General features: G+C 38.3%; 1 protein-coding gene across 1 annotated transcript; it reads right to left on the reverse strand.

The window, feature by feature from the left end:
- Positions 1–16,499: 16,499 nt before the first annotated feature.
- Positions 16,500–22,786, reverse strand: LOC137177371 (NLR family CARD domain-containing protein 3-like). The gene is made up of 10 exons (XM_067583641.1): positions 22,574–22,786; positions 21,896–22,009; positions 21,450–21,563; positions 20,605–20,683; positions 20,217–20,445; positions 18,282–20,064; positions 17,996–18,169; positions 17,487–17,660; positions 17,231–17,277; positions 16,500–17,076 (listed from the first exon to the last, which is right to left on the reverse strand). Exons 1-10 carry the CDS (start codon positions 22,633–22,635, stop codon positions 16,532–16,534), a joined length of 3,321 nt encoding a protein of 1,106 aa, XP_067439742.1. The 5' UTR covers positions 22,636–22,786; the 3' UTR covers positions 16,500–16,531.
- Between the last annotated feature and the right edge of the window lie 1,033 nt (positions 22,787–23,819).

The raw sequence follows: 23,819 nt of genomic DNA on the forward strand, positions 1-23,819 counted from the left end.
GAGAAAATAATTAGCAGATTAATCTACAGTGAAAATAATCGTATTTACTCAAGTATATTTCTGAAGTACTCATACTCTACTTGAATATTGTAATTTTCTCCTATGTTATACTTCAACTTCACCACATTTCAGAAGGAAATATTGTACATTTACACTACATTTACTCAGTGCTAGTTACTAGATTCATATTTTACTTAAAAAAAAAACATATGAGGGATATTATTATACAGAATATAAAGTACTTAAAATGACGATAATCCAGTTATATAATAATGACTCATTTTGATATTAAGTAGGCATTTTACAGGAACTAAATACTCTAATCTAGTAGACTATATGACGTAAATATTATGGATAATTGTGTACTTTTCAATTAGCTGTATTGTAATTATTAAATGTCATTTTTGCTTGTTTGTACTATATGTGGTAATTTCAAGCATTTATTGATATTTGATTTATTTGTTGATACAATAACAGATCAACCATCCTGATACTGTAAATAATTATACTTTAGGTCATTTAAATAAATAAATCTGCTTCAAGTTAAAATAAAGTTTTAAATGCTTTTATGCCATGTCACCTTACGTCAACGTGACGTAGGTTGTAAACAAGGATTTTAGCAAAGCTACACGTTTCTGGTTTTAAAGAGTATTTAGCTGTACTTTGATTAACAATATGTGAACAGACTGATTCAAGCGTTAGAAAATAACACCGTGTTTTAAGTTACTGACCGTGGAAACGTTACTTACAGTAATTAAATGATGAAGATCGAGGAGACGAAGCACACTGTGAGTGAAGCTCCTAATGAATGATACTACGGTGGCCCTGAGAGCTCAACGCACTGCAACTTAAGAAAACAAATAGACAAAACACAAACGAAGCCTTTTTCCTACCGTAGTAAGGCCATGGATGTAATATATGAGCTCTTAAAATCCATCCATCCATGTGTAAGGCAGACAACGAGCTACAACCGCTTTCAGCTGCTGTTTTCGGCCAAATGGCGCCATCTGGAAGACATGAGCAGGAACTACAAGCACAACTGTCAATAGATTTTTAAACCACAGATTATTTTATTCAGAGTATTTTATAATATCATTTGTCCATACTGTTTTTAATACATGTATTTTATTTTATAAAATTATTTTCTGATTTAGTTTCTTTTTTTCTGGCTTAAATCAGAAAGGTGTAGAGCTATTTAGTCTCATATATTTCTGCCTTGACAAAAAAAGAAAACAAGTTTTTAGGCCTACAAGAAATCAATGGCAAGTAAAAAAAATTCACAGCAATTCACTGATTTGACTGATATGCCTTTGGCTTATCCTAAGCTATGAACAAACATGAAATCAAACCAATCACACTTTGTTTTAAAATACCTTGAAAGAAGTTTATATCAATTTGCATGTCATCCTGGAAGGAAAAGCAGCTGATCCAGTGGTTTAGGTCAAATGTGTTGTTTTGAGTAGAAGTTAAATTGGTCTTCTCAGGTCTCAAAGGTCCTCTTCCTTGTTGTGTCAATAATCCTGAGAAACTCATGGCAGACTGCTCCCCTTATTTATGACAGAGTCCAGGATTTTCACTGACTTCTTCCTTCATGAGAACTTTTTTGTGGGAGCTACAGCTTCTTGACAACAACAGAGAGACCCTTTAATCTTCCCACCAGGTGGTGTCTTGCAACCCTGACATACTCTACTAAAGACTGCGATGCACAAACCACGTTTCCTTGTTTCTTGTTTTTCTGTTTAACGGACTGTAAAAGTCTTGTTTGGTGACCTGCATGTTCAGCATGATGGAAATAGTAAACATTTGTTAGTTTGGATGAAGTTTGGCAGCAGGAGTCTAGATGTTTTATTCATCTTTCAAATTAAGTTGATACTTTTAGCTGATAAAGTGAACTGGAGAACTGTACTTGGATCTGTAGGTGTGATGGTTTCTCCTTCATGCTTGCAACTCTGTGTGCAGTCTGTGTTTGGATGCTGAACTGCAAGGTTTTTACTTTTTTCTTTGTTTCCTCTCTCAGCTCCTTGTCACAAACTTGACCTGACCTCTGACCTGCTGATTCTCACAACAGCAGACAAACAGACGTCTGTATTCTCTTTGTGTGCAGAAAGTTAACCGACACACATGTTTCATTGTTTTCTTCCTGGAGATTCAGTGAAAGTATTTTACAGGTTTTGATTTGGCTTTTATACTTCTTGTCCAAAGCAGATTTTCCAAATATAACTATTTATGTACATGACTTATATAAAAATGTCACTTTTCATTAAGTTGAGTTGTTATTAGTGTATTTTTTTAAAAACTCAAAATAAAAATAGATCAAATTAAAGCTTCTATTATTTATTATCCTTTTTTATTTAACATAACAGGTGATGCTGTAGTTACATTTATTTCTGCCTGACTAACATAAATATACAAATGATCAACTTTACTTGATCATTTGTGTTGTTTTTGTACAACACAAAACTGGAAATAAGAAAAAAATTAAAAAGATTTATTATCCTGTAAATGACCTTTTTATTGTAGATATTTTGGAAGGTGCTAAACTGTCAGCTGTTTGTCCTCTAATATTCTGTTCACATACAGCCAGAGCTTCAACAATTAGTTGATTGATTGATAAATGGATCAATAGAAAATTGAGGTATTAATCATTTCAGTCATTTTTAAGCAATTTCTGATTTTAGCTTCTCAGGTGTGAAGATTTAATGCTTTTCGTTGTCTTACATGATAATAAACAGAATATTTTAGCGTTCTGGTCTTTAGTTGAGACAAAATAAGACATTTAAAGACACTGCCTTTCACTCTGTGAAATTAAAATGAGCTTTTTACACAATTTTCTGACATTTTATAGACAAAACTATGAATTGGTAATATTTCTTTGAATCTCTACATGCACATCTAGTAGAGACAGACATAATAAAAGTAATAACAACAAACAAGAGAAAAAACAACAAACTGCCTATGTAGGGCAGTGGATAATTACTGTTATTATTTGTGTTACAGTTAGTTTACAAAACTCTTTCAACAATTTTAAAAACCTTCATCACAACTTGACTCTTCAGTAGACTTTCAGCTGGTGGGGGTTTTCTCTGTGAGAGCTTTTGAGATTCATAACCCACAACCTCCAAACAGTCCACTAACAGACTGAGCTATCTTTTTAGAGCATTTTTAAATGTGCATATATGTTACTGACAAACTGTCAGTCACGTGGAAACCATGTTGGGTTTAGAAGCTGTATTTACAACCAGTCAGAGATCAGGTTGGTACTAAATAACACAAGAAAGTTTCTCTAACAGGAGGAGACTCTCCCTCCTACAGAGAACACAGAGAAACTGAACCAGACTGGCCAAACCCAAACCCAAACCCAGCATACAGAGGCTGAGTGAATGTGGTGTTGAAGGTGTGGAGGTGGATCAATGTGTCAGAGGAGACTCTGTAGAAGGACAGAGTGCCAGCAGGACAGTCCACATACACTGCTACTCTGTTAGAGACAGAGGAGGAGGAGCAGCAGGGAATGGATGTTCCACTTTTATTGTGCCAGACAGAGAAAACACCATCAGAGCAGATCAGACTCCAGGACTGATCATTCCCTCCAAACCTGCAGCTATCACTGTATCCTTCCCTGCTGATACCTCTGTAACTCACTGATATATAAACTCCTCCTCTCCACTCGACCTCCCAGTAACAGCGACCAGTCAGATAATTTCTACACAGCAGCTGAGGCCAGTCATCAAATCTGCGTGGATGATCAGGATATGATGGATCCCCCCCAAAATGTGTCACCCTCCTGTTGTTGTCAGACAGTTTGAGCCCTCTGTGTGCTGTGTTTGGATCCAATGTGAGTTCACAGAAATCTGATGGAGAGAACAAGACACAATACAGCTGCAGTTATTGATCTATCATCTGTTTGATGATGACATCATCTTTATCCTCAGTAGGATGTGAATGAGTGATGTCACAGTTTGAAGTTTGCTTTGTTTTTAAGAATCAAATGAAAAACACACTTACACTTCCTCAGACCTGGTGTCAACCATTGGACTCCAGCAGGCTGCAGCCTGAAAGGAGGAGGGTGGTCAGAGCAGCACGTTCTCTTTCAGCATGCAAACATGTATGTTACATCTAGTATACTGTTTTATTATTCTGTTCAAATGTGGGGTTGGGCTTTGGAAACATTTATCCAATCTGAATCCAGTATCCCAATCCTTCTGAAACCCTTATTGAATCTAATTTTCACTTTCAACATTTACAGGAAACTTCAGTTAGAAATAACAAAAACTCAAAGATTCAGAGATCTGTGATCAGCTCTGACAGAGAAAATATTTCCAACTCTTCCTCCTTTATCAGACATTGTCTTTCCATACCTGAGAGTGTCTAGTCTCCAGCGTGGATCCTCCAGTCCAGCAGACAGCAGCTTCTCTCCTGAATCTCCTGGATGATTGTAGCTTAGATCCAGCACTCTCAGATGGGAGGGGTTGGAGCTCAAAGCTGATGCTAGAGAGGCACAGCCTTCCTCTGTGATCAGACATCCTGACAGGCTGCAAAAACACAAAACAACACACATGTCAGACTGTTTGTGCAGTCAAATGCTAAAAATAAATTTCTCAAATAATTAGCTTTATGTTTTTATTTGGTCCAACTCCATGAATTAATGGCTCAATTTGAGATGCTTTTTATATTTCCTCACTGATTTTCCAGGTTTAAAAAACAAAGACAGTGAGGGAAACTACTGCCAAAGGCTAGTAACACAACTGGTTTGACAGTCATACATAAAAATGATGCATAAAAATACTATTAATTAACATAAATCAGAATTTAAATGGTCATCTGTTGAACAGGTTTATGAATCCTGACCTGAGGGTTTCCAGTTTACAGTGAGGACTCTTCAGTCCAACAGACAGATACCTCACTCCTGAAACCTGCAGGTTGTTGTTACTCAATTCCAGCTCTCTCAGACTAGAGAACTGGGAGCTGAGAACTGAGGACAGAGCTGCACAGCTTCTCTCTGAGAGGTTACAGCCACTCAACCTGAAGAGGAAATAAAAAGAAAAAAACAAGTAAGACATTATTTATTTTTCTGCACTGTTGAAAAGATAGCAGAGTATTTAAATAATGATGAATATATCCAACTATCTGTGTACTTACAGAGCTTTGTTGGAGGCTTTGACTACCGGCAGCAGCCTCAGAAGAGCCTCCTCTGAAGCAGAGTATTTCTTCAGGTCAAACACGTCCAGATCTTTTTCTGATGACAGTAATATGAAGACCAGAGCTGACCACTGAGCAGGAGAGAGATTGTTTGTGAAGAGACTTCCTGTCCTCAGATACTGCTGGATCTCCTCCACTAAAGAATGATCATTCAGTTCATTCAGACAGTGGAACAAATTGATGCTTCTCTCTGCAGACTGATTCTCATGGATCCTCTTTTTGATGTATTCGACTGTTTTCTGATTGGTCTTTGAGCTACTTCCTGTTCGTTTCAGCAGACCTCGTAGGAGAGTCTGATTGGTCTGCAGTGAAAGACCCAGGAGGAAACGTAGGAACAAGTCCAGGTGTCCGTTCGGGCTCTTTAAGGCCTCATCCACAGCACTCTGGTAGAAATTAGTTGATCTGCCCCTGAACACTTCAGGCCAGGAGGAGGTTGACTGTTCTTCTGCCAGCAGATTGACCCCAGAGTTGATGAATGTCCGATGGACATGAAGAGCAGCCAGAAACTCCTGAACACTCAAATGGATGAAGCAGAACACCTTGTCCTGGTACAGCCCTCTCTCCTCTTTAAAGATCTGTGTGAACACTCCTGAGTACACTGAGGCTGCTCTGATATCGATGCCACACTCTTTCAGGTCTGATTCATAGAAGATGAGGTTGTCTTTTTGCAGCTGCTCAAAAGCCAGTTTTCCCAGAGACTCAATCATCTTCCTGCTCTCTGGACTCCAGTGTGGATCTGTCTCAGCTCCTCCATCATACTTGACGTTCTTCAGTTTGGACTGAACCACCAGGAAGTGGATGTACATCTCAGTCAGGGTCTTGGGCAGCTCTCCTCCCTCTCTGCTTTTCAACACATTCTCCAGAACTGTAGCAGCGATCCAGCAGAAGACTGGCATGTGGCACATGATGTGAAGGCTTCGTGATGTCTTGATGTGAGAAATGATGGTGCTAGCCTGCTCCTCATCTCTGAATCTCTTCCTGAAGTACTCCTCCTTTTGTGGGTCAGTGAACCCTCTGACTTCTGTCACCATGTCGACACACTCAGCAGGGATCTGATTGGCTGCTGCAGGTCGTGTGGTTATCCAGAGGTGAGCAGAGGGAAGCAGTTTCCCCCTGATGAGGTTTGTCAGCAGCACATCCACTGAGGTGGACTCTGTAACATCAGTCAGGATCTCATTGTTGTGGAAGTCCAGAGGAAGTCGACACTCATCCAGACCATCAAAGATGAACACAACCTGGAACTCTTCAAAGCTGCAGATTCCTGCTTCTTTGGTTTCAGTAAAGAAGTGATGAACAAGTTCCACCAAGCTGTACTTTTTCTCTTTCAGCACATTCAGCTCCCTGAAAGTGAATGGAAATGTGAAGTGTAGCTCCTGGTTGGTTTTGTCTTCAGCCCAGTCCAGAGTGAACTTCTGTGTTAAGACTGTTTTCCCAATGCCAGCCACTCCCTTTGTCATCACTGTTCTGATTGGTTCATCTCTTCCAAGTGAGGCTTTAAAGATGTCTTCATATCTGATTGTTGTTTCTGGTCTGTCTGGTTTCCTGTATGCTGTTTCAATCTGTCTGACCTCATGTTCATCATTGACCTGTGCAGTCCCTCCCTCTGTGATGTAGAGCTCTGTGTAGATCTGATTCAGAAGGGTTGGGTTTCCTGCTTTAGCAATCCCCTCAAACACACACTGGAACTTCTTCTTCAGGTTAGACTTGAGTTTATATTGACACTCTGCAGCACGAGTTCCTGAATGAACAAATCAGAAATAAGATCAATAATTGATTAATAAAGAAAATATGACACTTTACTTCCCCTAAAAATGCATATATAAACATATTTTCCTTCATCTATTGAGACATCAGTAAATGTGTCATGTATCCGTCATGTTAAATCTTTATAGAAATCCTCTTACTGCTCTGCAGACGGTCAGCCAGCTCCTCCTGCTTCATTCTCCTCAGGAAGTGCAGTGTGATCTTCAGAAATGCCTCTCTGCTGCTCCTCCCCTGCACTGTCTCCTCACTGTCCAACACCTCCTCATCCTCCCTCTGACACTCTAAGCATTCTGGGTCATCTGGACTCAGAATGTTCTGCATCTTCTTCAGCTCGTTCTTCACAAAAGTGACGATGTTCTCCTCCAGCAGCTGGAACAGAATACTAAATGAATGACAATCAAACTAAAATCATGAAGCAAACATCAGATCCATGTTGGACAGACTGACAATCCACTGGTCTACAAAGTGCAGCATGGAGATGATTGTGAACAGAATAGGTGTAAAAGTAGTTGTTATACACATACATACCATAAATATGGAGTCCAGGTTTGTTTGATGCTGCTGGGCAGACTGACCACTGGGTAGCTCTGAGCTCTCCTGGTCCACTCTGTGGAGAAATCATGAAGAATGAGCTCACATCATGTCTGTCCACACAGAGACAAACACAAGCTAAAGGTCCATCAAGTGATATCTGGATGTGAACCAGAATCAGATGACTCCCTGTGGTGGTAAAGTTTTACTAGTCCTGCTGATCCCACTGAGAATCAACAGCTCAGTCTGTTTGTAGCTTTCAGCTCAGGTTTAGTCCCAACTGCTCTCACCAACCCTCCATGAAGCTCTCCCTCCCTCACTGTACACTGCTGAATTGCCCTGGAGCAAGGCAGCTAGAGCCAGTGTATGGTTGTATCAGACTGGTTTCACTGGGCAGCTCCCAGTGTGAATGTGTTTGACTGTGTGAGTGTGAGCGCTGCTGAAATACAGCGCTGCTTGTCAGAGGATGAACCTTTACAGATGAAAACTTTAAGCAACTTCTTGATTCATTAATTGGCTGCACATAATGAAAGCTTCAAACTACAGCTACAGTGCTGACGCTGGGGACAAGAGTCCTCTACACCCACTTACAACAACATGAGAACAAAAGTCATCCAAAATTAAATTCTTTTTGCTGCTGGAAGTGTAACATCCAAAGATTCCCTGTGCTAAAATGTTCTTTGGAAAACTTCAATAACAAAGATTGCATCAGATTTCTGAGTTTTATGTCTTACTCATATTAGAAATCTCAATAAATGATCTTTTTCTTAAATAATTTAACAAACAACTATTTATCCTTTGGATTTTAGGTCATATTTTCCTGATTTTAATACTGAAAACTACTTACTTTTGATCAGATGAATGTCTTTGTTTAAAGTCCATAACAGCGTCCTTTGATCGGTCGCTCTTGAAGGACACACAGCTGGGTTCAGGTCCAGGAGAGTCTGATGTCTGATGGATCCTGGTAGGAAAACATCACTTATCATTTTGTTTAAGCTCACATATTCAGCAGAATTCTTCTTTAAAATGTTTCAAATTTGAACAATTTTAATATAAAAAACAACACACACACATTGCACTTTACATACATACATTCATATGGTTCATACTGTTGTTGTTTATACTATTTTATCTATTACTATTGCTTTTTCTATTCTAAATATTTATTTTTTTCCTCACTGCATTGCTGAAGAGCTAAAACCCTCAATTTCAACATGATTCAACTGACAACTATTTATCCTGTTTTAGATTTTAGCTCATGTTTTCCTGATTTTAATACTGAAAACAACTTACCTTTGATCAGATGAATGTCTTTGTTTAAAGTCAATAAGAGTGTGCTTTGACCAGTTGCTCTTGAAGGACACACAGCTGGTTTCAGGTCTGGGAGAGTCTGGTCTCTGATGGATCCTGGTAGAAAAACAGCATTGAAAGTTATTGAGCTCAAATATTTAGTAGAATTCTCTCTGGAAAAAAACTAATTGATTAAAGAAACATTATTTGATACCAAATCTCACATTTTGTCAAATGAATGTCTTTGTTTGAATTCAATAACAATATCCTTTGAGTGGTCTCTTTTGAAAGACAAACAACTGGGTTCAGGTTCAGATTCAGGTTCAGTTCCAGGTCCAGCAGAGTCTGGTCTGTGCTGCTTCCTTGTTCTTCAACACAACACACACAAAGCTTTGAGTGTGAATAATGATGGTGGAGAACAGTGATGGACACTTAGATATCCTCATCTTACCTCTGGGCTTTGGTCTGGCTGTCATGTTCCCCATACAGAGAGCGTTTATAGGGAGGGACTCCCTCCTCTCTGTCCTCACACTGATTCATGTTGCTGAAGTCACATCAACATCAGTCACACACACTTTCTAACTTCATCTGGAAAGGAAACACAAATCATCCTTTACATCATTTCTCCTGTTAGACCCTAAATATCAGCTGCTCCTTCTGTGATTGGCTTTATTTTCATTATCAGTTTGAATGAAGTCAGACAGCAGTGTGAGGCAGAGAAAGCTGCCATCAGCTGCTGTACTTCCACTATCAGTCCACTAGATGGCGTCATGAAGCTACAGTGAAGTGAAGAGCAGCAAACTAATTCAAACTAGTGCAAAGAATATTCACGGAAGATTATAATTTTTATAATTTTAAGACACCCCAAATTCAAAGTACATATGTGTGTGTGTGTGTGCGTATAGTACCCGATCATTGTACCAAAAATATTTGAGAGGTCTCTGATAGAATTTTCCCGGAAGACACTTATAGCTTTACATGTATGTACATATATATATATATATATATATATATATATATATATATATATATATGTATGTATGTATGTATGTATGTATATATATATGTATGTATGTGTGTGTGTGTGTGTGTGTATATATATATATATATATATATATATATATATATATATGTGTGTGTGTGTGTGTGTGTGTGTGTGTGTGTGTGTGTGTGTGTACGTATAGTACCCGGTTATTATATATATATATATACATATACATATATATATATATTAATATATATATTAATATATATATATATATATTTATATCAGTGGCGGCTGGTGACTCAAAAAATTGGGGAGGACAGGAGGAAAACCAACATGGAATCTTACAACAAACCGCATCAAACTATATCATTGTCCCCCACCTGATGAAATCCAAGGGGTGGGGGGCAATTTCATATGCCAATAAAACAATTTGCTTTCAAAAACAAAAACCCCTGAGTGGTGAAAAGGCTGTTTCTTTAAAGACATTTAGCATATACATAATGTCTCTAAAGAAAGAAGTGCTCATTTTAGCCATGGAGTGGTTCAAATGTGTCATTTTCCAAACAAAGTGAAATTCAAATTTATAGTATTGTTCTATTGTGAAAAGAAATTTATGTTCTCATCAAAAACAGACAACATATCACATGACTTACACGTGTTGCCTATGAATTTTCTTAGTATACAGAAATATATAAAGTAGCACAAAGCTTATAATGTAATACAGGTTCAGATCAGTGCTGAATACTAAAAAGATTGAACACTAAAAACATTCACAGATCTAAAAGTGTAGGTCCACATCAGAGAGTATTAATCCATGTATCAAATACATGACTTACACACCCTTATCTATATGTACGATATACAAAATACAGGCCTAGTATACAAAGCTGACATGTTAACACTAGGGGTGTTAACATGAACACAAAACTCACGGTTCGGATCATATCACGGATTTGAGTAACGGATCAGATCATTATTAGGATCAGCGGGAAAAAAAGGGGGGGGGACAAATAAAACTTTGTTCTCCAGTTACTCTATAACACACTGACAGCCAGAAACAGCAAGGAACTTTTGCCCATTGTCTTAAATGAAAACAACATTTAAGATGTCCAATGTTTAAATAAAATAAAATAAAATAAATAAAATATTCAGTGCTCAGTTATTGCAATATGAGGCATGAAACCTTCCTATTTTAAACTGTGAATCTGTCCACATCATCAAAACTTGATGATAACAAACATTCACTGCTAATGTTAGTTAGCAGCTAGATGCTAATTAGCTGCTCAGCTGCAGCACATTAAACAGCAGGTAAACATAACTCAAATGTCACATCAGACCCGTTAGATGCTGGTTTGATCATTGCTCTTCAAAATCCTTGTTAGCGACACGCTGACTGTCCATGACTTGTACTTACAGCAGTTTGTTTACTTTGTCTTAAACGAGACATTAAATTTTGCAATTAATCCTCAGTTCATATACCTGCCGAACCATGGGGGACGAATTGTACGGATCACGGATCAACTACAATCAGTTACACCACTAGTTAACACTTGTTATTCTCGCTATTTTAAGCTTATTACTCAATATACGGCTCAGCTTGAAACGAACTAAAGAAACTGTCAGAAGCAAGCAGCCAGACTTCCTGCGCTCATTCACTAATCACACAACATCAACAGGTGACTGAACAACCACTCAATTAAAAACAAATGAATGAGTGAGTCCAGACAGCTCACTGTAACTTCAACAAGCAAACTAACCTTACCCACAACACATTATATGATCTCTGCTGCATTCTTGTTAAGGAGATAAAAAACACAAAAAAGCCACACAGACATTTAACCATCAGAGATGAAATTAGCAACCAAAGAGACAGAGACAGAGAAGCTGTATCTGACTCACGTTATCTGACGTCTTCTTCTTTCTTTCATGGAGATGAAGTATTCATGTCATAACGTCCATTTGTAGCTGTTGGTCATCTTGTTTGTTAGTTAACAGAACTTTGTGGCTGCTGGTTAACCAGTCTGATATCATTAGCAACAATGACAAACAAGCTAACTCTCCTGGTTGTTTCTCCGGTTGCTTCTCTTTCCAGCCTCCATGGTAGCGTCCTGCAGCTGCTGCACTGTACAGACCAGATAATTTCTCCCACTAGCTTAACAACAGTCCTTAACAGTCCTTCCATATAAAGAGTCCTTCAGGCTGCTACAACAAGCCAGCTGTTGCATTGGCTAAGGCAAGGAGCTATCTATTGCTGCTACTCTGCCTTACAGTGGAGAGAATTGAAGATGAATTCTGGAAACTATCATTGGATCAATTCAATGTCAAAATTGCATTCTGGTTGTTGATTGGTAAGGGAGGACAGCCTCCCTTGGAGCGTCATTTTATGTGTCATGGCCAATCACAGATTAGCATGAAAAAAAATGAAATACATTGAGTCCAATGTAAGAGATCCCGCCCTGCGGAGGTCAGCAGGCACCCATCCTCCTCTGTCCCCCACTCCACCTCCACCAACATATTATATATATATATTATATATATAAGCTTCATTAATATTCATGAAAGTCAACACCAATAAACAAAATTTTGAGTTTCAGTCATGCATGAGTTCTCTCTGATGTTGCTGTCACATAAGTCGTGCACATGATGCACCAACAGAAATTTATTAAATTATTATAATCAGGGCACGTTTCCTTTGATATGACTTTTTTTTTTTTTTTTTTTTTTACAGTAAATACAGACTTGTTTAACAGCGCCAGATGTTAGATCTTAACTGGTGTGAGACATTTAATAACACAGATAAAATGTAATTTGCACATGTGAACTTTCTTTCATGTGAATTAGAAATCAAGTGCATATCTTCAAAGAAGAACATGAAAATTCTCTAAACTTTCCGATTAAATAAAAACATCAACTAAAAAACATCATACAAGAAACAAACCCTGAAGTTACTAAAGAGAAATGTAAAGTATGATACAAAAGTATTATACAAAAATTCATGTGAAGAGAAGCCGAATGTTACATTTAGCTTCACAAGATTTAAGACATATAAAACATCTTTTTATAATATTTGTAAAGTTATTTCTTCACATCAATAATTGTACTTCATCCTCTGTTACAGAACACATCACAGATCAGATGGAAATAATCTCCTCCATCACAGTCAGAATTAAAATCAATAATTCACACAAATCTGACTTTTGGACTCTTCAGAGTTTCTTCTCACACAGACATGAAAAACAACACCATTTGAAATATGAACGTAATGAACAGATAGCCATCTTTCCTCATCTAAGGAGGAAGTTTAGCAGCTGATATTTGTTTGAAATGACGACTGTTTAAGCCACCACATGATTTAAAGAAACTCCATCCAACAACAGCACATCATAATAAATTAGTTTCTCCAGCTGAAATAATCAGTGATTCATTTTCCACAAACTAGAGAAAACCATGTCCCTTTAATGTAGAGAAACCGAACTCCACTTACTGAACTTTTTCTCATGAACTTCATCACTCTGCAGCTCTGTTAAGTCTTGAGCAGGTCTGTGTAGAAAAACAGCTTTGTGCTTCAGTTAAAGCTACATTTTCATTAAAGTCATTTAACCGACGCAGCTTCTTATCCTTCATCAGTGTGCGCGTGTCTGTAGTACGCAGTCTGACTGGTTTGACTGAATCTCAGAGTAAAGTTCAGATGCTGAAGTGATATTAAGACATGAAACTTCCTCATGTGAACACACAAATACTCAGCTTCTGTTTGAATGTTTGAAAGCTGGAGTTTATGAATCACTGCTCACAGAGTCACACTGACAAACATTAACATGAACTAATCAGTCAAATCAGTTAATCGACTGTAAAACATCTTGAGCTTTAATATTATCACACTTGACTTGGTCACAGTTAGTTTGTCTTTGATATCATAGGTGGACAAACACTTTTAAATGTGCTGATGAGTCATTATTGATTAATGATCAGTAGAGTTATAATGTATCTAATATCTGCATTAAACATGGAGTATTACTCTTCATTGATGAAGCTTTGGCTCCCCAGTGGTGAAAAGATAAACTGCATGCTGTCAGTTTAATAAACACAGATGACATTACATATTATTCAAATGCTATAAATATTGATGCCAATAGTGCTATTGATCTTTCTAAACTTACTGATATGGACAATCAGCTTGAACCACTGGGACAGAGAGACCAGTAGTGCAATGTCTTAGAGCATTTCAGTCTTTTCTCTGGACATTGGTTTTTAAAATTAAATGTCTCTCTCAGCATTGAAACTTCTACAGAGTCATCTGCCATCTCAAATCATTTAGACACAGAGACTGGAAGTCTGCTTTATTAGAACAGTCTTCTGAAGATAAACCTTCAAAATACACTCAGGCTTAAACTCAAAACCTGAAAATCTCTGAAAAGCCACTGAACACAGACACAGAGCCAATTTCACTGGCATTAATTGTCTTTTCACAGACCTTTTCAGTTCTCTTTTAGGTGTTGACATTCAAAATTCATAGTCATTAAAACAGAGAAGAACAATAATAAAACTTAACCACACAATCCACCTACTTTCACTACACTAATTGATGATTGGAGGAATTTATAAGTTGAGTTCTCTGCTTCTAACTTTCAAGAGATAGAAGTTTAATGAACCATTTGAATCCAGAAAAGAGTAGAAAACAGTTTATTTTATTTAAACTGTACCACCTGTAGGAGGAAGAGATGTGATGTCATTGAAGCAATCTGATGACCAGGAACACAGTCAGCCAGCCTGGGAGAAAAAGAAAGAGGGAGCTAAATTTATACCTCATATTAATCATTAAATATTTAACATCTGTAATATACAATATTATAAATGTAAAGAAGATGTAGTGAGTTGTTGTATTTGTGCATTACTACTGGATTTTGGTGATGTTTAAACTGAGTATAGCACTTTTTAAATGTTTTGAAAATATTTTTAAGTTACAAATGGAGGAGTATAAACACATGGGGGACTTTAGGAGTCACGTCAGGAAGAGCACAGGTGAAGCTGATAACATTAACGAGGCTCTGCTTCATTTAGATGCACCTGAGTTTGATGATCAGTGGTGGCTGATACTTCTACTCCCACACATTTCAATATATGTTCCAAATATTGTAGTTTTTTCCCCCACTACATACAATAATAGACATTTTATACAGTATATAAAGTAGTTGGTTGGTTACATGTTGATGATTAGTGATAATAATCCAATGATATAATATAATATAATATAATATAATATAATATATACCACTGATAGACAGAGGCCATTCTGCTGCATAATGTCTTTTATTATATAATATATAAATATATATATATATAATATATAATTCATATAATGGCACCATCTGGTGGACAAGAGCAGAAACTACAAGCACAACTGCAGATATACACATTTTTAAACCAGAGATTCTTAAATTAGTATTTTATTACATCATTTGTCCATACTTTTTTAATACATGTATTTTATGTTATATATATTATTTTGTTAGTTAGTTTCTTTTTTTGGCTTAAATCAGACAGATGTAGAGATATTTAATCTCAAAAACATATTCCTGCCTTGACACGAAAGGGAAAAAGATTTTAGGCCAACAAGAAAGCAATGGTAAGTAAAAAACTGATAAGCAATTAACTGATTTGACTGATATGCCTTTTGACTACTATGATAAGCTATAAATAAACATGGAATCAAACCAATCGCACTTTCTTTTAAAATACCCTGAAAGAAGTTTATATCAATTTGCATGTCATCCTTGAAGGAAAAGCAGCTGATCCAATAGTTTAGGTCAAATGTGTTGTTTTGAGTAGAAGTTAAATTGGTGTTCTCAGGTACAGCAGATGGCCTCTCGAAGGTCCTCTTCCTTGTTGTGTCAATAATCCTGAGAAATTCATAGCAGGCCTCTCCCCCTTATTTATGACAGAGTCCAGTATTTTTCTGGTTTTATCAAAGTCATCACTCTCTGTCTTTATGTTACTGACTTTTTCCTCCGTGAGAACTTCTCTCTGATCCAGTTTCTTGACAATAACAGAGAGACCCTTTAATCTTCCCAACAGCTTGCGTCTTGCACCCCTGATGTACTCTAATGCAGACTGTGATACACAAGCCATTTCTCTTGTTTCTTGTATTTCTGTTTCACAGACTGTAAAAGTCTTGTTTGGTGAAATTTGGATAAAGATTTTGTTTTTCCAAACCTGCATGTTCACCATGATTGAAATAGTAAACATAGGTTGGTCTGTAGGAAGTCTGACAGCAGGAGTCCAGATGTTTTATTCATCTTTCAAATTAAGTTAAAAAAGGGAAAAATCAGAGTTTTTAGCTGATAAAGTAAACTGGAGAACTGAACCTGGATCTGTAGATGTGATGGTTTCCTCTCCATGCTTGCAGCTCTGTGTGCAGTCTGTGTTTGGATGTTGAGCTGTGAGCTTTTTACTTTCTGTGTTTCCTCTCTCAGCTCCTCATCACAAACCTGAGGTTAACTGACACAATGTTTCACTGTTTTGTTCCTGGAGAAAAAAACACTTGCTTTTTGTCCAAAGCAGATTTTCCAAATATAACTATTAATGTACATTATTTATATAAAAAAGTCACTTGTCATTAAAAGTTGAGTTGTGTGAAGGTTGTAGGAATGAGAAATTGACCCTGCGCTAAATTGTGTTTAGATAAATAGTATAACTTCTAATAATGTACAAGTTATAAAAAAACATCTAACTGAAAGTTTCTCTGACATGAGGAGACTCTCCCTCCTACTGAGAACACAGAGACACTGAGGAACCAGTCCAGAACCCAAACCCAAACCCAAACCCAAACCCAGCATACAAAGGCTGAGTGAATGTGGTGTTGATGGTGTGGAGGTGGATCAGTGTGTCAGAGGAGACTCTGTAGAAGGACAGAGTGCCAGCAGGACAGTCCACATACACTGCTACTCTGTTAGAGACAGAGGAGGAGGGGATGATTGTTCTTCTATTATTGTGCCAGACAGAGTAACCACCATCAGAGCAGAACAGACTCCAGGACTTATCATTCCCTCCAAACCTGCAGCCATCACTGTCTCCACTCCTGCTGATTCCTCTGTAACTCACTGATATATAAACTCCTCCACTCCACTCAACCTCCCAGTAACGGCGACCAGTCAGATAATTTCTACACAGCAGCTGAGGCCAGAGGTCAAATCTGTCTGGATGATCAGGATAGGACTGATCCTCCTCCACAGGTGTCACCTTCCTGTTGTTGTCAGACAATTTGAGTTTTCTGTTTGCTGTGTTTGGATCCAGTGTGAGTTCACAGAAATCTGATGGAGAGAATAAGACACAATACAGCTGCAGTTATTGGTCTATCATCAGTTCGATGATGACATCATCTTCATCCTCAGTAGGATGTGAATGAGTGATGTCACAGTTTGAAGTTTTCTTTGTTTTCATGAAACAAATGAAAAACACACTTACATTTCCTAAGACCTGGTGTCAACCATTGGACTCCTGCAGGCTGCAGCCTGAAAGGAGGAGGGGGGGTCAGAGCAGCATGTTCTCTTTCAGCATGCATGTAGGTAACATCTAGTATACTGTTTTATTATACTGTTCAAATGTGGGGTTGGGCTTTGATAGACTTTTATCTGATCTGAATCCAGTATCTAATCAGGTTTACCTTAAAACATTTATGGGAAACTTCAGTTTCCCTCTATCAGACATTGTCTCTCCATACCTGAGAGTGTCTAGTCTCCAGCGTGGATCCTCCAGTCCAGCAGAAAGCAGCTTCTCTCCTGAATCTCCTGGATAATTGTAGCTCAGATCCAGCTCTCTCAGATGGGAGGGGTTGGAGCTCAGAGCTGAGGCCAGAGAAGCACAGTTTTCCTCTGTGATCAGACATCCTGACAGGCTACAAACAAACAAAACAACACACATATGAGACAGACAGCTTGTGCACTCAATTCTAAAATAAACTTATAATTTCTCAAATAATTAGCTTTATGTTTTAATTTGGTCCAACTCTATGAATTAATGGCTCAATTTAAGAAACATTTTATATTTTCTCTTAATTTTCCAGGTTTAAACAGCAGAGACAGTAAAAGGGAAACTAGTGCCAAAGGTTAATAACACAACTGGGTTGACAGTCATACAAGCACAACAATAATTGTATAGATTTAATGCTTATAAATTAACATAAATCAGAATTTAAATGGTTATCTGTTGAACAGGTTGATGAATCCTGACCTGAGAGTTTCCAGATTACAGTGTGGACTCTCCAGTCCAACAGACAGATACTTTACTCCTGAAACCTGCAGGTCGTTGTTACTTAATTCCAGCTCTCTCAGACTAGAGGACTGAGAGCTGAGAACTGAGGACAGAGCTGCACAGCTTCTCTCTGTGAGGTTACAGCCACTCAGCCTGAAGAAATCATAATTAGAAAAAAGAATGGGTTCTTCATTTTTCTCTCCTTTTGAAAAGACAGCAGAGTATCTAAATAATGATGAATACATCTAACTATCTGTGTACTTACAGGGCTTTGTTGGAAGCTTTGACCACTGGCAGCAGCCTCAGAAGAGCCTCCTCTGAAGCAGAATATTTCTTTAGATCAAACACGTCCAGATCTTTTTCTGATAACAGTAAGATGAAGACCAGAGCTGACCACTGAGCAGGGGCCAGTTTATCTGAGGAGAGACTTCCTGATCTCAGGGACTGTTGGATCTCCTCCACTAGAGAACGATCATTCAGCTCATTCAGGCAGTGGAAGAGATTGATGCTTCTCTCTGTAGACAGATTCTCACTGATCCTCTTTTTGATGTACTGGACTGTTTTCTGATTGGCCTGTGAGGTACTTCCTCTCTGTGTCAGCAGACCTCGTAGGAGAGTCTGATTGGTCTGCAATGAAAGACCCAGGAAGAAGCGCAGGAACAAGTCCAGGTGTCCATTCAGATTCTTTAAGGCCTCGTCCACAGCACTCTGGTAGAAATTAGTTGATTTGCCTCTGAACAATTCAGACCACCAGGAGGTTGATTGTTCTTCTGCCAGCAGATTGACCCCAGAGTTGATGAATGTCAGATGGACATGAAGAGCAGCCAGAAACTCCTGAACGCTCAGATGGACGAAGCAGAACACCTTGTCCTGGTACAGCCCTCTCTCCTCTTTAAAGATCTGTGTGAACACCCCTGAGTATACTGAGGCTGCTCTGATATCAATGCCACACTCTGTCAGGTCTGATTCATAGAAGATCAGGTTTCCTTTCTGCAGCTGCTCAAAAGCCAGTTTTCCCAGAGACTCAATCATCTTCCTGCTCTTTTTATTCCAGTGTGGATCTGTCTCAGCTCCTCCATCATACTTGACATTCTTCAATTTGGACTGAACTACCAGGAAGTGGATATACATCTCAGTCAGGGTCTTGGGCAGCTCTTTTCTCTCCCTACTTTTCAGCACATCCTCTAGAACTGTAGCAGTGATCCAGCAGAAGACTGGCATGTGGCACATAATGTGGAGGCTTCGTGATGTCTTGATGTGGGAGATGATGGCGCTGGCCTGCTTCTTATCTCTGAATCTCTTCCTGAAGTACTCCTCCTTCTGTGGGTCAGTGAACCCTCTGACCTCTGTCACCATGTTGATACACTCAGGGGGGATCTGATTGGCTGCTGCAGGTCGTGTGGTTATCCAGAGGCGAGCAGAGGGAAGCAGTTTACCCCTGATTAGGTTTGTCAGCAGCACATCCACTGAGGTAGTCTCTGTAACATCAGTCAGGATCTCATTGTTGTGAAAGTCAAGAGGAAGTCGACACTCATCCAGACCATCAAAGATGAACACAACCTGGAATTTTTCAAGGTAGAAAATTCCTGCTTCTTCGGTTTCAGTAAAGAAGTGATGAACAAGTTCCACCAAGCTGTACTTTTTCTCTTTCAGCACATTCAGCTCTCTGAAAGTGAATGGAAATGTGAAGTGTATGTCCTTGTTGGCTTTGTCTTCAGCCCAGTCCAGAGTGAACTTCTGTGTTAAGACTGTTTTCCCGATGCCAGCCACTCCCTTTGTCATCACTGTTCTGATTGGTTCATCTCTTCCAGGTGAGGCTTTAAAGATGTCTTCTTGTCTTATTGTTGTTTCTGGTCTGTCTGGTTTCCTGTATGCTGTTTCAATCTGTCTGACCTCATGTTGATCGTTGACCCCTGCAGTCCCTCCCTCGGTGATGTAGAGCTCTGTGTAGATCTGATTCAGAAGGGTTGGGTTTCCTGCTTTAGCAATCCCCTCAAACACACACTGGAACTTCTTCCTCAGGTTAGACTTGAGTTTATATTGACACTCTGCAGCCTGAGTTCCTGAATAAACACATTGAAAATATTTTTTATAATTCTACTAAAGAATGCATATATAAACATATTTTCCTCTATCTCTTGAGACATCAGTAAATGTCTCTTTTATCTATTAAGTTAAATCTTAATAGAAATCCTCTTACTGCTCTGCAGACGGTCAGCCAGCTCCTCCTGCTTTATTCTCCTCAGGAAGTGCAGTGTGATCTTCAGAAATGCCTCTCTGCTGCCCTTCCCCTGCTCTTCCTCCTCACTGTCCAACACCTCCTCATCTTCCCTCTGACTCTCTAAGCATTTTGGGTAATCTGGACTCAGAAATGTCTGCATCTTCTTCAGCTCATTCTTCACAAAAATGACGATGTTCTCCTCCAGCAGCTGTAACAGAAAACTAAATGAATGACACAATCAAACTAAAATCATGAAGCAAACATCAGATCCATGTTGGACAGACTGACAATCCACTGGTCTAAAAAGTTCAGCATGGAAATGAGTATGAACAGAATCAGTGTAAAAGTAGTTGTTACATGTACAGACCATAAATATGGAGTCCAGGTGTGTTTGATGCTGCTGGGCAGACTGACCACTGGGCACCTCTGAGCTCTCCTGGTCCACTCTGTGGAGGAATCATGAAGAATGACCTCACATCATGTCTGTCCACACAGAGACAAACACAAGCTAAAGATCCATCAAACGATATCTGGATGTGACCAATGAATCACATGACTCCCTGTAGTGGTAAAGCTTTACTAGTGGTGCTGATCCCACTGAGAATCAACAGCTCAGTCTGTTTGAAGCTTTCAGCTCAGAGTCAGTTGGGTTTAGTCCCAACAGCTCTCACCAACCCCTCCATAAAGCTCTCCCTCATTGTACACTGCTGAAGTGCCAGTGTATGGTTGTATCAGACTGGTTTCACTGGGCAACTCCCAGTGTGAATGTGTTTGACTGTGCGTGTGTGAGAGCTGCTCAAATACAGTGCTGCTGCTCAGAGAATTAACCTCTATGGGTGAAAACTTTAAGCAACTTTTTGATTCATTAATTGGTGGCAAATAATCAAAGCTACAAACTGCAGTGCAGCAATGTAGCTGCACACTGGGGACAAGCAGTCCTCTACACCCATTTACAGCAAGATGAGAACAAAAGTCACCCAAAAGTAAATTCTGTTCACAGCTGGAAGTGAAATATCCAAAATGAAGTAAGTGTGCTATAATGTTTCTTTGGAGAACTTCAATAACAAAGATTGCATCAGAGTTCTGTGTCTTACTCATATTAGAAAAATCAATAAATTATCTTTTCTTCTTAAATAATTTAACCAACAACTATTTATCCTGTGTTAGATTTTAGCTCATATTTTCCTGATTTTAATACTGAAAACAACTTACTTTTGATCAGATGAATGTCTATGTCTAAAGTCAATAAGAGCACCCTTTGATCGGTCGCTCTTGAGGGACACACAGCTGGGTTCAGGTCCAGGAGACCCTGATCTCTGATGGATCCTAGTAGCAAAACATCACTTATAATTTTAGTAAAGCTTACATATTCAGGAGAATTCTTCTTTAAAATGTGTTGAATCTAAACAGTTTTAATATGAAAAACAACAAATGCACCCTGCACTTTATATACATACACTCATATGTTTTATACTCTTGTTGTTTATATTGTTTTATCTATTACTATTGTTTTTAATATTCTAAATATTTCTTTTTTTTCCTTACTGCGTTGTTGAGGAGTTAAAACCCTCATTCTCAAATGATTCAACTGACAACTATTTATCCTGTTTTAGATTTTAGTTCATATTTTCCTGATTTTAATACTGAAAACAACTTACTTTTGATCAGATGAATGTCTATGTTTAAAGTCAATAAGAGCACCCTTTGACCGGTCACTCTTGAAGGACACACAGCTGGGTTCAGGTCCAGGAGAGTCTGTTCTCTGATGGATCCTGGTAGAAATACAAAACTTATCATTTTATTAAAGGTCACATATTAGCAGAATTCTTCTTTAAAATGTGTCAAATTTGAACAGTTTTAATATAAAAAACAACAAATACACACTGCACTTTACATAAATACACTCATATGTTTTTTACTTTTGTTGTTTATATTGTTTTATCTATTACTATTGTTTTTTCTATTCTAAATATTGTTTTTCCCTCACTGCATTGTTAAGGAGCTAAAACTCTCATTCTCAAATTATTCAACTGACAACTATTTATCCTGTTTTAGATTTTAGTTCATATTTTTTTCTGATTTTAATACTGAAAACAACTTACTTCTGATCAGATGAATAACTTTGTTTAAAGTCAATGAGAGCACCCTTTGACCGGTTACTCTTGAAAGACACACAGCTTGGTTCAGGTCCAGGAGAGTCTGGTCTCCTGGTAGAAACACAGCACTTATAAAATTATTTGAGCACACGCATTTAGTAAATATGTGTAAAATTTTCTCTGGATAAAAAAATAATCGATTACAGAAACGTTTAACATTATTTGATACCAAAATCTCACATATTGTCAAATGAATTTGGTTGTTTAAATTCAATAATAGCATCCTTTGAGTGGTCTCTCATGAAGGACAAACAACTGGGTTCAGGTTCAGATTCAGGTTCAGGTCCAGCAGAGCCTGGTCTGTGCTGCCTCCTTGTTCTTCAACACAACACACACAGAGCTTTGAGTGTGAATAATGATGGTGGAGAATAGTCATGGACAGTTAGAGATCCTCATCTCACCTCTGGCTGTCATGTTCCCCACACAGAGAGCTTTTAGTGAGAGGGACTCCCTCCTCCCTGTCCTCACACTGATCCATGCTGCTGAAGTCACATCCAGATCAGTCACACACACTTTCTACCTTCATCTGGAAAGGAAGCACACATCATCCTTTTCATCATTTCTCCCATGAGACCCTAAATATCAGCTGCTCCTCCTGTGATTGGCTGTTATTTTCTGTTATATATCAGTGTGAATGAAGTCAGACAGCAGTGTTATTGTCAGTCCACTAGATGGTGTCGCAAAGCTGCAGTGAAGTGAAAAGCAGTGCACTAAGTCAAACTAGTGGAAGAATATACATGGAAGATTATAATTTAATATTGAACTTTATAACCGTCCTCTGACTGTTCCTCCACATCAGTGAATACAACACATGTGATTTAAAGGTTTCACAGGAAACAGTAGTAGGCCTATACTGTAGTGTCTGACTTTACACTGGTGGAAATAACGTTTAAAAAAGTAGATTTAGTTTGATATCTGTGCGCTGAAGAAAGGAAATAATCATGAACTGTTCATTAATATTGTTTGATTCTAGTAAATAATTTTACAACATGTAGATTTATCTTCCAACATGAAAGTGTTCCAAACTTTCTGATGAAATAAAAACTACAAACTACAAACATCCTACAGCAAGAAACAACCAATGAAGTTACTTAAGAGAAAGTTAAAGCATTAAACAAAGCAAACTTACAGTTAACAGGTCAAACTGCTGAAGACAGAGACTCTCCACTTGACGTCTGTCAGAAAGGTGTTTTCCACAGGTGAGCTGTGACCTTGAATCAGTCAGAGCTCCACCTGTAGAGGAGGCGGGACAGTTAGGAAGACTCACAACATGTTGACAGTTTATGGATGTTTTTGACTGCTTTATTCTTCATGTATTTGTATATTTATTGTTGTATTGATGGTTTCTCTGTGTTTAACTGTGTGCTGTTAGAAAAAATAACTCATCATGACATTAATGTGAAGACAAGCTGAACGTTACATTTAG

This window comes from Thunnus thynnus, chromosome 24 (genome assembly GCF_963924715.1).
Source record: "Thunnus thynnus chromosome 24, fThuThy2.1, whole genome shotgun sequence".
NCBI lineage: Eukaryota > Metazoa > Chordata > Actinopteri > Scombriformes > Scombridae > Thunnus > Thunnus thynnus.

What these genes read in the sequence shown, in the direction of transcription:
- LOC137177371 (XM_067583641.1), bottom strand. Translation starts at nt 22,635, where the DNA reads ATGAGAGACCACTCAAAGGATGCTATTATTGAATTTAAACAACCAAAT. An exon ending in ACCTGGACTCCATATTTATG is followed by an intron (nt 20,446 to 20,604) that starts GTCTGTACATGT and finishes TTTCTGTTACAG; the next exon opens with CTGCTGGAGGAGAACATCGT. An exon ending in GACACCAGGTCTTAGGAAAT is followed by an intron (nt 17,077 to 17,230) that starts GTAAGTGTGTTT and finishes TCTCTCCATCAG; the next exon opens with ATTTCTGTGAACTCACACTG.